The sequence below is a fragment of the Columba livia genome, chromosome 26 (genome assembly GCF_036013475.1).
Source record: "Columba livia isolate bColLiv1 breed racing homer chromosome 26, bColLiv1.pat.W.v2, whole genome shotgun sequence".
Taxonomy (NCBI): domain Eukaryota; kingdom Metazoa; phylum Chordata; class Aves; order Columbiformes; family Columbidae; genus Columba; species Columba livia.
The window spans coordinates 895,543-909,620 of NC_088627.1; the positions used below are offsets into that span (position 1 = coordinate 895,543).

General features: G+C 54.7%; 2 protein-coding genes and 1 non-coding gene across 14 annotated transcripts in view; all 3 read right to left on the bottom strand.

Annotated features, from left to right (window-relative positions):
* SDC3 (syndecan 3) overlaps nucleotides 1–4,560 on the bottom strand; it is a 33,504-nt gene extending 28,944 nt beyond the window's left edge. For both annotated transcript variants that reach the window (XR_010468124.1, XM_065041370.1), the window contains exon 1: nucleotides 4,396–4,560. Coding sequence is in view for 1 of the 2 variants with exons in the window: in XM_065041370.1 (XP_064897442.1) it covers nucleotides 4,396–4,482 (87 nt within the window). In the remaining variant the exon portion in view is untranslated. The remainder of the gene's footprint in view (nucleotides 1–4,395) is intronic.
* A 2,932-nt stretch (nucleotides 4,561–7,492) lies between these two features.
* PUM1 (pumilio RNA binding family member 1) overlaps nucleotides 7,493–14,078 on the bottom strand; it is a 55,372-nt gene continuing 48,786 nt past the window's right edge. For all 11 annotated transcript variants that reach the window (XM_065041365.1, XM_065041369.1, XM_065041360.1 and 8 more), the window contains 3 exons: nucleotides 13,651–13,772; nucleotides 12,094–12,286; nucleotides 7,493–9,200 (listed from right to left, as the gene is read on the bottom strand). In XM_065041365.1, the coding sequence (XP_064897437.1) occupies nucleotides 9,069–9,200; nucleotides 12,094–12,286; nucleotides 13,651–13,772 (447 nt within the window). In that variant the 3' untranslated portion in view covers nucleotides 7,493–9,068. The remainder of the gene's footprint in view (nucleotides 9,201–12,093; nucleotides 12,287–13,650; nucleotides 13,773–14,078) is intronic.
* Nucleotides 11,706–11,791, bottom strand: LOC135576452 (small nucleolar RNA SNORD103/SNORD85). Its single transcript, XR_010468199.1, has one exon. It is a non-coding gene; the product is annotated as a small nucleolar RNA SNORD103/SNORD85 (small nucleolar RNA).

Sequence of the window (14,078 nt, forward strand, 5' to 3'; positions counted from 1 at the left end):
GCTCCAGCCTCCCCATCCCACACCAAGCATGGGGAAAGTTTTGGGGAAGGAAAACGTGGGTACAGAATTAACACCCTGACCTGAAACTATTTGAGAGTCTTTAAAGGCTGGGGCAGGGAAAGGCTCCATCCCTGCAGGACGTGGTGCCTCCTGGCTGGGTTTGGTACCCGGCTCACGTTGCGCCGGATGGGCATTCCCCGGGTCCCGCTGCCGTCTCCAGGGCTGCCACGCGTCTCCCAACCCCTTCCAAGGGAAAAGGAGCCTTGGGGACACTTGGGGACTTAACCCCACTTAGCCCACGCCACACGTGGGCAGGGACATGAGGTGCCAGAGGACCCTATGCCCCTCAAGAAGCTCTGGGACCATCACTATCATTATTATTATTATTATTATTATTATTATTATTATTATTACTTTCACTGAGTTTCCTCACAAACTTGCTTCCCCTGCTGTTCGTAAGCAGGAGCTGGGTGCTGAGCACGGCTGGGAGGGGAGAGCTGGGCTGTCCCCACAAACAGGGCTGGTGGAACCACCGCGTTACCCCAGCTCACACTGGGGAGCTCAAATCCACCCCCGGGGGCCAGGCTGAGTCCTGGCAAACTCAGCACATGCCACATGACTTCACAGCCGCTCCCAGAGCGCCCACAAACCTCAGAAAGGAAAGACTGACACTGGACACCAGGCAAACATGGCAACAAGGATGCCGTACAAACCCCCGCATTGGTACCAGTGGGACCCAGAGCTGGGGGTGCTGGAACCCCCAAATCCTCTGCACGGAGAGGCGGATGCTCCACCCCAAATCTGTTTCAGGTTCCCACCTTCCCCATCGACCCTCTGGATTGTGCCAAGGGTGGATTTTCAGGGACTGCAGGGTGCAAGGGACACTGTCCCACACTGACTCTCACCAGGAAAGCCCCATGGACACCCCAGTGCTAAATCAAATCCACCTCCCCGATACCCGACAGTGAGGAGCAGCAGCCCCAGAGCCGTCCCAGGCAAAGCTCCAGTGAGGACACAGACGTGAGTAGCTGGGATCTGTGGAAAGGTTACAGCTAATCAACGTTCTCAGTAATTAAGGTGACGACTTGATCCCTAAGCTTGTGGCTCCGCCAGCCAGGGCCGAGCAGAAGCATCCTTCCCCACAGCAGCGAGGGACGTGGGGTCCCCAGTGCAGGGCGTCACACCGGGCTGGCTGGAACCCCCGCTCCCCCCGCATCTCTCCCAGAGCACGGGCCACCCTCACTGATTAAAGCTCATCAGCCACTGCTTTGCCTGCATCTAATTACCGTGAGCACTGCTGCCTGGCGCTGCCCTCTCCGTCCCCAAAAGGTCCCTGGATGCCACTCGGCTGCCAGCATCCCGACTCCCCACCCATGCCCTGCGCAGAGGATGAGGAAGAGGAGGAGGAATCGACCACCCCATCGTCCTGTGTGTGGTCTGCGGGGTTGGGAGCAGCCAGAAAACAGCCTGTTCTTGGATTCCCAGGTGTCTAATAAGGGGTTCAGCTCATCCCTGCTATGAGCATCGCTGATGTGGGGGACGTGTGCGAGCTAATGGGAAATCCCAGCCAAAGCCGAACCTGCGTATCTACGACACCGTCAGGAAAACCCACTGCCAGGATCAGTCTCGCCAGGGGATGCAGCCCCCACGGCGGCACACAAAGGGTTAACAGGACCGATCCCAGTGGGACCGATCCCAGCGTCCCCAAGCCCAGGGCCAAGAGGGATCACAGCTACCACCAGATCAAAGGGAAGAGCCGAGTCCCAGGAGACTCGTTATGGTTCCCAAACACTCCAGCGAGGCCACATCCCTGTGTCGAGGTCAACGTCCGCGTTCCCTCTGTGCTCCCCCGGGTTGGGGACAGGGGGATGCGGTGCTGGGCCCATCCCGGGAGCTTGTGGGCTCAGTGCCAGTGGGAGCCAGAGTTATTTGACCACAGTGCAAATACTAATTAATTAATTGTCCGGGTGCTGCTCCAGGGAAGGGACCAGTGTGCAGCACAGGGTTTGCAGGCAGCGTTACCCAGTTCCCTGCACAACTGCACCAGGGGTACAGAGGTCCCCAAATCCATCCCCATCCCATTGCCACAGGTGGATGGATGCACCAGAGCTGTGCTAAGTCACTGCGTCCTATCCTGGCAACCCCAGGGAGAAGCCGAGACTTTGTCCAATTATTTAAAAACCTCAGCAACGAGAAGGCGGGAAGATGAGCAACCTTTGTCCCATCCAGGTGAGGACGCCCCATGTCTCCTGGAGCATCCTCAGGGGCCAGCAGCCTCTTCCCTCCCTGGGGCTGCCCCCGCGGTCCCTGACCTGCCCTGTGGTCCCCAGGAGCATCCCAACAGCCATCACCTCCCATCCCAGCATAACCTTTCCTGCCTAAAAATCCCCAGCAAATGCCTGTAACCACTTGCACCACCGTCCACCAGCTGAAACTCCACAAACAGAGAAGGGGGAAAGCATATTGGGGAGAGCAAACACCCATGCAACCGACCCCATGCCCACCACGGGTGCCGGAGATGCCGGCACAACCACACGCAGCTCTGGTCACCACGGGCACCCGGAGATGGAGAGGAGCTGCGAGCACAGCTCGGGCTTCCCCAGATCAATGGCAAAGCGCAATATTAGGCTTAATAAACTGCCCTTTGATACACCACACAAGCGGCCGCACGGCATCACCGAGAGCTACAATATTTATCGCCGCTCGGATGAGTAAATCACGCACCTGATGGTCTTCTAAACAGCAGCCTCCTCAGAAACACCAAAGTTGCATTTGCCTCTTCAGGACGGAATAACCACTGCCAGGAAAGCCGGGATACCACCCCACGTGCACCCACAAACCAAAACCCCAGGAGGATGGGGAAGAGCTCTGGGTTATTGAACGCAGCCAGTTGCGCGCAGCCAGGCCCTGGGATGTTTTCCTCTGGAGGAGAAGAGGAGGAAGAGGCAGCAGCCTTCCTCCTGTTCCTCCTGGAGCAGCTGCTTCTCCTGACACGCTGGAGCACAACTGGTTGCATGGGAAAAGCAACTCCTCGTTGCAAGAGGATCCTTCCCGGAGAGCATCACCCAACAGGCAGCTCCCAGCAGAGCCAGCCCGGGTCCCGCAGACGCTTCCCGAGCAACTCATGGAAGAGCGAGGACCGGGCAGGGAGCGGGCAGGGCGGGGGGCTTCCCAGCCATGGTGAGCCAGCAGTGTGGAGAAGCAGTTCTGGAAGTGCCACACAGAAACACAGACCCTTTCCTCCTGCCAATGTCCAAACCCACTTGTGAGTGGGGCTGGAAAACCCCCAGGAAAGAAGCCGGGCAGAGAAGGGCAATGCCTGTGCAGGCAGGGGGCAAACTGCAGGCAGGGCTTGCCTGCATCTACCCCTGTGCGGGACTGGGGATGCAAGAGAGATTCCGGGGGACAGGTGCGGGGGGCTTGGTGCCTGCAGGGACAGAGCAAAACACCCCGAGATTCTTCTGCCACCTGAGAGTGGGAGTGGGCAGGAGCGGGATCTTCCCCCTTTGCCCCCTGCAGATTTATTTTTCAGGCGTTTCCCTACGACCTTCAAATGGCACCTGTCTGCACCCCCTCCCTGCACACCCAGCAGAGCCCCGGCACCCTGCCTGTCCCCCCCCCCGTCCCCAGCGCCGCCCCAGGGGAGGGGGACACACCGGTCCTGCCTGCGCTGCTCGCTGGGGGCTGCGGGTTGGGGTGAGGGTGCGGGCAGGGGGAGTTTGGGCGGAGCGGGGTGCTGGGAGCGCAGCCCCTCAGGAGCTGGTGCCGCCCCCCAGGAGGGTGCGAGCTCCGGGTCGGGGGCACGGGGTCCCCGAGCTGCCCCAGCCCCACCCCACCCGAGCCCGCAGGGTGCCGGCTCCAGACCCCGCTCCGCGCCGGGTCCCAGGGCAGGGTGCCCCCCCTGCCCAGCCGGATGCCGGTCCCACCCGCACGGTACCGATCCACGCTCCGCACCGAGCCCGGGCCCACGCCCCCAGCCCGAGGCGGGTGCCCCCCACCCGGTGCCTATCCATGCTCGGTACCGATGCCGGTCCCACCCCCCCCCCGCCCGGTACCACTCCCCCTGCCCAGGGCCGGTCCGTGCAAGATGCCGGTATCAACACCTCCAGACCGGTGCCGGTTCACGGACGATCGTGATACCGGTCTCAGCCCCCCCCGCCCGGTACCGGTCCCCCTGCCCGGGGCCACTCCGCGCACGATGCCGGTGGCCCCCACCCGTTGCCGGTCCACGCACGATCCCGAAGCCAGTCCCGGCGCCCCGGTCCGCTCAGAGCTGCCCCGCCCGGTACCGCTCCCCCAACCCGGTGCCGCGGCCGGTCCGCACACGGTGCCGCTCCCCCACCCGTTGCGGTTCCACGCACGGTGCCGGTCCCGGGGTGTCCCCCCCGCACTCACCAGCGCGGCGCGGGCGCTCAGCAGCAGCAGCAGCACCGTGAGGCTCCGCAGCCCCCGGGGCGCCGGCGGCGGCACCTCCCCGGGCATCTTCCTGCCGCAAGGACGGTGGCGGCGGCTGCAGCGGCGGCGGGAGGCGGCGGCGGGGGCGGGGAAGGGCCTTTGTTGCCGCCGCCCGCGGGAGGCGGTGGGTGGGGGTGGGTGCGGGGCCGCGCCGCCCTCCCCCCGCGCCCCCCCGCGCCGCCGCCCCGCACGAAACGCCGGGACGGGCCCCCCGAGCCTGCCCCCGGTCCCGCTCCCCCCGCCCGGCTGTGACCGCCCCGGAACCGGCCCGGGGGGAGCGGGGTTGTGGGGAACGGGTTGTGGGGAGCCTGGGGCAGGCCACTCGGGGCTGGATAGAAAGGGGGATGTGGGGCAGATTGGGGTGAGCCAGGGGTAGATGGGGGACGGCGGTAGGTAAAGGAGGGGACTGGGGCAAACTGGGCAGGGGGGAAGCAGATGGGAGAGACCTTGGCGTAGATGAGGAGGACCCAAGGGTAGATGAGGGGGTCTGGGGTAGATGGGGGTGACGTGGGACAGATTGGGGTGACCCAGGGGTTGATGGGGGCCCCAAGGGTAGGCGAGGGGGCCTGGGACAGATGGAGGGACCCTGGGGTAGATATACAGGGAGACTGGGGTAAAGGAAGGGACCGGAGTAAAAAGGGGGGGCCTGGGGAAGACCGGGGGGATCCAGGAGTAGATGGAGGAGGGCTGGAGCAGCTGGCAGGGACCCTTGCACACCGGGGTGCCCTGCGACAGATGGGGGGGGCCAAGAGTAGATACAGGAGGATCCTGGGACAGACAGGGTCACCTCAGGATGGATAGAGATGAACCAGGGGCAGACGGGGGCTCTGGAATGTGCCTCCAGGTGGGACCCTCACCCTGCTCCGTCCCCTGGGCCTCCCCTCCGTGGGACCCTCGGTCACCCTCGGGTGGGTGCTGGGCCAGGGCCACCCCTGAGGGTACAACCCGAGAGGGGAAAATCCTCCTGGCAGAGCCGGGACTCGCTCCCAGCCCCACCACCAGCCCCACAGCACCGTGCCTCAGTTTCCCCTTTCGAAAAAACAGCTATACCGGTGGGAGCAGAGGACGGGGCTGTCCCTCATCACCGCAGTGACACCCATGTGGCTGATGGGGGACCCTCACCTGGCTTTGCTCTGAATTTGGGTGTTTGGTCACCCCGGTGGGCTGTGGGTGAGCTGGGAACAGATGAGATGGGATATAAACAAGTCGTTCCTCACACGCGTGTAATTCCTCCTGATGGTTTTCACACACTTTCTGTGAAAAAACTAAAAATATATTCTCATTAAAAAACCCTCATCTGAATGCAAAATACATGCCAGAGGGGACACGGGGGGAGCAGGGGGGTTACCTAGAATAAGGGGCATTGCCCTCCCAGCACCGCTGGTTTGGGAGGCAAATTAGCCCAATTCAGCTAAAATTGGGGTGCAGCCCCTGGACCGGGAGAGCTGGGGCGCGTCCCACCCAGCTCCTGCGCAGCTCCCTTTCCATGGGAAACTCAGAGCAACCCTCTTCTTTGCGGGGGTCAAATATGGTGGGGGGGGGTGTCTGCCTCGGGGTCCTCACCTGAGACACTTCTCTCCTTTTAAATTGCTCTGTAATTAGCAGGATCGAAATTAAGTGGTTTTCTTTTTTTTTCAAGTGTATTAATACGAGGGAGAAGCTGGTGGGGTTGAGAGGGGGCGGGGGGGTGAAACCCGGGGAAAGGCTTTGGGTGGTGCAGAAACACAGCGGGGATGGGTTGGGGGCCGGGGGGTGGAGTTTGAGGCGGGGGGTCAGTGGGGGGGTCCCGGGGCAGTGTGGGATCCCTGGGGCAGTGGGGTGTCTGTGGGGCAGTGGGGGGGTCTGTGGGGGTCCCGGGGCGGGTGTGACCGGCGCGGGGCCGTTCCCGGGGCTGCACCGCCCCGCCGTGGCCGCGGCCGCCCCTGCAGCTCCGCCGAGGGAAGCGGGAGATGTTCGGCCAGGTCTGGGGTGATGAGCCGCGGGTGCGGTGGATCCCGGTGTCGAGGTGGATCCCGGTGTCGAGACGGATCCGGTTGACAGCACAGCTCCTGGATGACGTGATAGACCTGGGGTGTTGTAACAAACCCAGATTTCTGCATGGATTTCTGGCGTGCATGAGGAAGAGTGTGGGCAGCAGGTCAGGGAGGTGAACCCTCCCCCCTGCTCTGCCTGGGGAGGCCACTTCCGCAGTTCTGGGTCCAGTTCTGGGCTCCCCAGTTTAAGAAGGACAAGGAATCACTGGAGAGAGCCCAGGAAGGGACACAGAGATGCTGAGGGGTCTGGAGCATCTTTGTGATGAGGAGACACTGAGAGCTGGGGCTGAGAAGCTGAGAGGGATGTGATCAATGATCAGTATCTCAGGGTGGGTGTCAGAGGATGGACCAGACTCTGTTCAGTGGTGCCCAACGCCAGGGTGAGGGGCAACGGGCACAGACTGAAACACAGGAGGGTCCATGTGACCATGAGCAGAAACTTGTTGCTGGGAGGTGCCAGAGCCTGGCCCAGGCTGCCCAGAGTGGGTGTGGAGTCTCCTGCTCTGAGACATTCAAACCCCTTGGGATCCTGTGTGATCTGCTCGGTGATCCTGCGTGAGCAGGGCTGGGCCGGGGATCCACAGAGGTCCCTTCAACCCAGCCGGGCTGGGGCTCTGGGATGAGAAGGTACCAGGACAGTTGTCCCTGTCCCTCTCTGCAGGAGCTGAAGCGACCAAGAGACACGGGGTGGTCGGTCACCTCCGAGCCCCCGCCAGACAACAGGGGCTGCAGCTGCTCCAGGTCTGTTTGGGCTCCAAAGAGGTTTAGATGGGCTCATAGATGGGGGGGAAATGTTTAAAATGGCAAAACCCCCGCGGCCAGGGGGAGGGATGGGAACAGGGGGAGGGATGGGAACAGGGGGAGGCACAGACACGTACGGGCTTGTTCTGCTCTGTGTGTTCCGCGTGCACCTGCTGCTCAGTCCCCCGGGCTGCTCTCCAACGCAAAGCGGCGGCACCTCGCCGGGGCGACTCCGGTGAAGGAGGGTGAGGCAAACGCGGAGCCAGATTCCAAAGTTCTGTATTTTTCAAAATAAAGATCACACGTTGTTTAGAGACAATCTACACAAGAGTTACAAAAAATAGTCGCCCAGGCATAAGCATACACAGGTTTGTTAATTATACACATATGGTTACAAGTGTGCTTGCAAAAAAGTTCATTGGAAATATACACAAGGCTCTGTAAATGTACACCGTGTAGTGTTACAATTCTATATTCAAACAAGGAAAATTGACAGTATGTTACATTCACTTACAAGTAGACAAAATGCAAAATACAGTTCATCTTCTGTACAAAAAGGGGAGGTGATTCACACTTTACAAGGTGAAAAGGGACTCTGATTGTAAGGAAAACCAGGGGTTCTGTACTTTTGCACTTTTTGTTTCTTACTGTCACAAAATAAGCAAAACATTACTTTTTAAGATTCAAAAAAACACTATTTGGAACTGAATCATTTCTGTAGAACATTTAGAAAGGATCGCTACTGTTAACTAGGTGACAAATAAAACCAAGCATTTATTCTTCCTTTAGACATTAACTAGGCTGTATAAAGAGAACATTTCCTTCAAAAGAAAAAATTTACTTCTGGTTGAAATTACAATTTACAATATACAACACTATATGCTACGACCATAAAAGGTGTGAATATACACTGAAATGCACAGGTTTTGCTAATTCTTTTTTCTTACCAAAAAACGGGTTTATGTCGATTCAAACTTCTCCACATTTACATTACAGAGGTTTACAAATGTACAATTGTACAGTCAGAAGTATGTTCCACTACTAGGGTACATTATAGATACAGATCAGACATCAAAACAAGAAAATACTACAAATTTTTATATATGTAAAGTCTACACCAAGTATACACTATATATTTATAGAAGCAAGACCAAAGCCGAGTTGGATTTGTTTTTCCTCATGCTAAATAATCAAGTTGTGTCTCTCCAGGTTGACAGACCAACCCGGGCGGGCGGAACACCCACCCGCCCCTTTAAAACCGGCCGGCGGGCGCGTCGTCCGCCCGCGCCGCCCCCGCGCTTACACTAAAAACAAAGCATTGAAAGTTCTAAAACTTCATTTTCTCTTTTAACCGACGCTTTAGCAAGTTGAATTTCTCTTTATAAACAGCACTAAATGTGCCGTTTGCGCCATTTAACTAAAATTCCAACCTCTTGCTGACTTTTGACTAAAAGAACCCGCTATCTGCACAGATTTGCCCGCGGGGAAGATGAATTAAAAACGGTTTTTGTTTGTTTACCTCAAACCAACCACCCTGAAAGTTCCACATTTGGAATATAGATACAACAGTGAACAAAAATGTGGCCTTCCATGTACATTTGATACCTATGTACAAGTATTCTATACACCAGTAAAACAGCAGGGCAATTAGTTAATTAAAAAAAATAATTAGTACATGTTATGCATAATAAAATTAAAGAAATTTACAAAGGCTTTTTCTCTTTTCTTTTTTGTTTTAGCAGTTTAGCAACCAGAAAAGGTTTCTAGGTGTACACTGGGATGTTGCCGGTTGCTGGTTGTAGGTGCGATGGCCAGTGAGCTCCTCCCCACGCCGCCGCTTCAGATGATGCCGTTTGGGGGCCCGCAAATGGGCCCCAGGTCCACGCCGTTCTTCATGTAGTATTTCTCCAGCTTGGCCAAGATGTGTTTGCCGTAGGTGTATTTGCGCAGAGTGGCGATGTGAGGCCGGATCTAGGGGATAAAAGAAGGGGTGAGCGGGTTTTAGAACTGGATTTACAGCCCCGCGGATGCTGAGCGAGCTCCGGGTGCCGGTCGGCAGCAGAGAGCAAAGGACGATAAACGTCTCAACTATTAAAGCACCGTTTGCTGTGATCACCTCCATTACCGTGACTCAAATCAATGTTCTGTAACTCACTGGTATTATTTTTAGGAGGACCTTCTGGTCAAGCAGGCGGCATCGTCTTGAGCCGTATTACTGGAATCAGGGTGGATGGGGGTGTGGATGAGAACAAGGCTTGTCACACGATCATGGAATGTCCTGAGCTGGGACCCACAGGACCATGGAGTCCAACTGCTGTCCCTGCACAGGACACCCCACAGGTCACCCCGTGTGTCTGAGGACGGTGTCCAGTCTCTTGTTGAACACTGTCAGGTTGGGCTGTGACACCCCCCTGGGAGCCTGTTCAGTGTCCAGCGCCTCTGGGGGAAGAACCTGTTCCTCATGCCCCACTGACCCCAAGCAGGGTCCTCGGCCCCAACTTCAACACATCTGCTAAAAGCCCCAAAGAGCAGCGGGTTGGAATTGCTGCAGGGAGGGGATGCAGCGCTCCGGGGCTGAACAGCAGTTCAGTGTCTGAACCTGACAATTAAAGTGTTTATTCTAAGCAGAGCAGAGGTCTGGAAGCAAATTTCAGCTGCTCACAGCACTTCAGAGCAAGTCGCTGGCAACAGCACTAAGCCAGAGCCAAGGGCCGTCCCAGGCGCAGCCCAGCAAGGAAAGGGGGTTCTCGCAGTAACATCCATATGCTGCGCGAGTTCTGGCCAGTTTCAGAGGAACAAGACATGAGAACAATTCATCTTCACTACTAGATGAGAAACATCCCACACCAGCAGCACGTTCACTCAATACCACAATTACAACGGAGTTTGGAAGCCCTGGGGAGGATGAGAGCAGCAGGTGGATGCACCATCGTGCCCAAGCTGAGCCTGGACTGGCCTAAAACCCCACGGGAAACCCGGCCCAAACTGGTCCTGTTGCACCAGCTTAGCCCTGAACCCTTTAAATTCCTCTTTCAGCCCAAGGATCATCTTGTAATAATCAGAAACCGCTGCCTTTGCCTTCCCCCCATTCCCTCCCCAGCAGGTCTGGCTGCTGCGGTGCGAGAAGCTCGCAGGCCCCACCACTCGCTCTCCATCCATCCATCCGTCATCCTAAGATCTCTACTTTTGTTTTGTTAACTGACAGAACTGGCTGTTAAATTAATTTTTCTTTTTTTTTTTTCTGATAAAAGCGTTGTCTTTAACAATAACACAAACTGCTTGTTTGTGCTAATAGCAATTCTTACAATCCAAAAGCAGCAGTCGATACGCTCCATTTTCCCCATGATTTCACTCAGCTTAATAACGGCGCTGAGATCTTCATCTTCAGCCAGTCCTGTCACCCCTGTTCTATTTCTGACAACCACACCGATAACCTCATTAGCATTTTATTCAAAAGACGTTGCTTGACGGGAAACAGAATGTGTCAGTGATGATCATTCTTACCTTTTTTTTTTAATATATACATATCTCTATATATAGATTAGCAAAGCTATAGGTCACTCTGCTATAATTAAACTGCATATATCCCTTTCCACACATTTTTATTTCTTTATCTTCATCATTTCTTTTGGACTAATACAGATTTTTGGGTTAAAATAACTACTCTGAATGATTCCTACACCTATGAGTTAACCTCTGTGGAGATTGTTTCAGCTGCACCTGTGCTTTTTATATACTGATCTGTACTGTTTATATACTGATCTATACTGTTTATATACTGATCTATACTGTTTATATACTGATAACTGCCCTCTGTAGGTAAAAACCAGCACCTTTGCACAGAAAATACCCCCTCTTTTTACAAGAAAAAAATCACTTGCTCCATTTCACTCAAGGATTCTTAACTACACCTGATTTCATTGGGATTTCAGCACAGTTCCCTTAAAAAATAATATGGGTTTTCCAAGCCAGTGTCAGTATTTTATTTCTACTCTGGCTGGTCCTTTTCTCAGAGTAACAGACCCTGAAACAACGGGACTGAAGGAAACAATCTCTGTTCCACTTCACATTTAAAAGCCTATTTCTTTCATTTGTTATATAGACCCACAGGTGTGACCTTTGAAGGCAGCAAAATGAAGACATAACCTGATTTTTAGCAGCTCTTGCCCTTGAGGCCGCAGGCACAGAGCGCTGGGAGGCAGGACCGGCAGCAGTGCATGTTTCATTCCAAAACATCTTCATTTTTGACAAATAGTAAGTCCTGAAACTGTTCGTCAGCCAAACACTGCAGCGTAATGCTAAAGTGTGGAAGTCTCTCACCAAAACCGTGTTCAAAACTGAGAAATAGAGCACTTGATTAATGGCTCCAGGCTCAGATGTTAGAGGAACACGAGCGCGGTGCCACCAAACGTCCCCAGCAGGGCTGCACGGCGGGACGGGGTGACAAGGTCCGCGCTCGGGGTTTACGCGGTGGGGTCTGGCTCGGCTCCACAGAGCGCAGAAATCCGCTCTCATCAGCCCAGGCTGGTCTCAGTGAGGGCAAGAGTGTCGTCATCGCCAGCGCGTCCCCAGGCCGAGCCGGTGGCGCCGCCGCAGCCCAGCTCTCGCTGTTTCACCGGCGTTCGCTGCGCCATGCGCACAGAACTGGGTTACTGGGTCAGAAGAGACTGCTGGAAGCAACCAGCTAGTTTTAAGTCCAAACAGCATCTCGTTATTTCACATTTTCCTATTTCAGCTACTACTGAAATACTCGACTTTGAAATAGCTCTGCTGTTAGGTAAATCTAATGGCAAAAGAAATGATCTCAGCCTTATTTTGGCAGTGACAAGCCTTACGTCCCCATCCATCGCCGGCAGCTGCTTACCTTGTGCATGACAATCTTCCGCTGCGCCGGTTCTGCCACATCGATCATCTTCTGTACCACGTAGTTGGCGTACTGATCTTTCATCATGGTGTATAAGGCACTGTGAGGGCCGTCGTTCATAGTGCACACCTCATCGATCAGCATGGCGCGCTCCGTACGGGAGGCGTGGGTCACGCATTTCTCCACCACGTTGCTGGAAGAGCAGAAGAAGGACCATTTGTGAGCAGGCAATATCTGCTGGGCTTTCCATCCACCCCCGAGCAGACCTGTCACGCTTCTGGAAGGACGCAGCGTTTGGGAGAGAAGTTGTGCAACGTGAAACAGAACAGCAGTCCAAGGGGTCTGAGTGGGAATTTGGGTAAAGGACCAGTTTGGGTTTTATTTCACCCAAATGTGTGCAACGCTACAACGATGCTGTATTTGAGATCAGCGTCTGTTCTCCTAGCGAGCCCGTCAGAGCAGCAGATGAGCTGTTCTTTGTTCTTCCCAGTGCTGGAGCACAACAGGAACGGAGGTCCAAGGTTAGAACAACAGGGAAATGCTTATTCAGGAACAAAAAATCTCAGCGAAGACAGAGAACTTCCACCATCCCGGAATGTATTAGATATTAGACTCTGCCCTCCGGAGAGCCAAGTTAAATACGGTATATGAAAGGGGATGGAGAGTTTTGCTGCTCTTATCTTCTGCATCCCTGACTGATAAAGCCACCGAGTGGTTTGCCACAAGTGGCTCCGCTCAGGGACACCCTACACTAATGAACGCTCCATCTGGAAAGAAGTTCAGGAAAAAAGAGCAAAGCAAGTCAGGGAGGTAGAATCTGAAATAACAACATTAATACCACACTCTTCTAATTCTTGTTAATGTTACACTTCCCTTGTGTCCGTGAGTATTAAAGCACTATTTTACTTTCATAAAAAGGGGGAACACAGAGTCTTTGAAGAGCTCAGCCTTCATGTTCAAATGGCTCGAAACACACACAAAAGGAATTTACAGATGTGGGAAGTATTAGTGTGTCCTGACATCCACCGAGGCACCTGGGTTTTGCTGCTGGACTAACAACCTCAGACTGCTGCAGCTTCCCTAAGAGGATTTCATCACGTGTGTGTCTCAGGACGGCGAGACTCAGTGTACAAAAAGCACGGATTCTTCTGGGAAAAGGGGGGATGAAAAGAATCGTTGCTACATTGATGTCCCAAACTCTCCTGAGGCTTGACACAGCATCCCAGAGACAGCGAAATGCTCTTATGGCCTGTTATTATCCAGGGGATAAGGACGACTTAAAACCACCAAAATAAAACAACCACCACACAAAAAAACCTCTTGGTCAAGTTGAAGAACTTGGACTAGAGCTACTCTTCCACACCTTCCTCCTCCTTCATTACAAGTAAAGCTTACCTTGCCAGTCACTCATCCCAGTGTACAGAGCATTCTGTTGATAAGCAACAAGTTATTTTCACCTCTTTTCCCCTCCCTACACCCCAACCCCAACTCTTGGGCAAGTCCAGCACGTGTCGGTGCTCCCACGGGGTGCGGAGACTTTGAGGAACAAATTCATACCTAGCAAATTTGTGTTGACTCAACACGAGCACGTTGCCTCTGATTTCTGCTACAATCTTGCTCTTATCCTCAGGCCGACCATGTTCTAGTACATGCTGGATAACATAGTTCCCATACTGATCCTGTTTGAGAGACAGAAGCGTGTGACAATCATGGACAGGAACCGTTCATGTCAAGCAAGGTTCTTAGGGACATGGGTTAGTGTCAGAGTCAGGTTATGGTTGGACTCCATGATCCTGAGGGTCTCTTCCAGCTGAAACGATTCTCTGATTCTAATTAGTGAAGGTGCATTTCTTGTCTGCTACATTCTTCCCCATTCCTCCTCAGGAACGGGGTCCCTGTGTTCAGACCACCCCAGCAACAGCCCGAAACAGGCTGCCACGAGCTTCTGAATACAAACCAGTAACCAAGAAACCTCTGCCAGCACC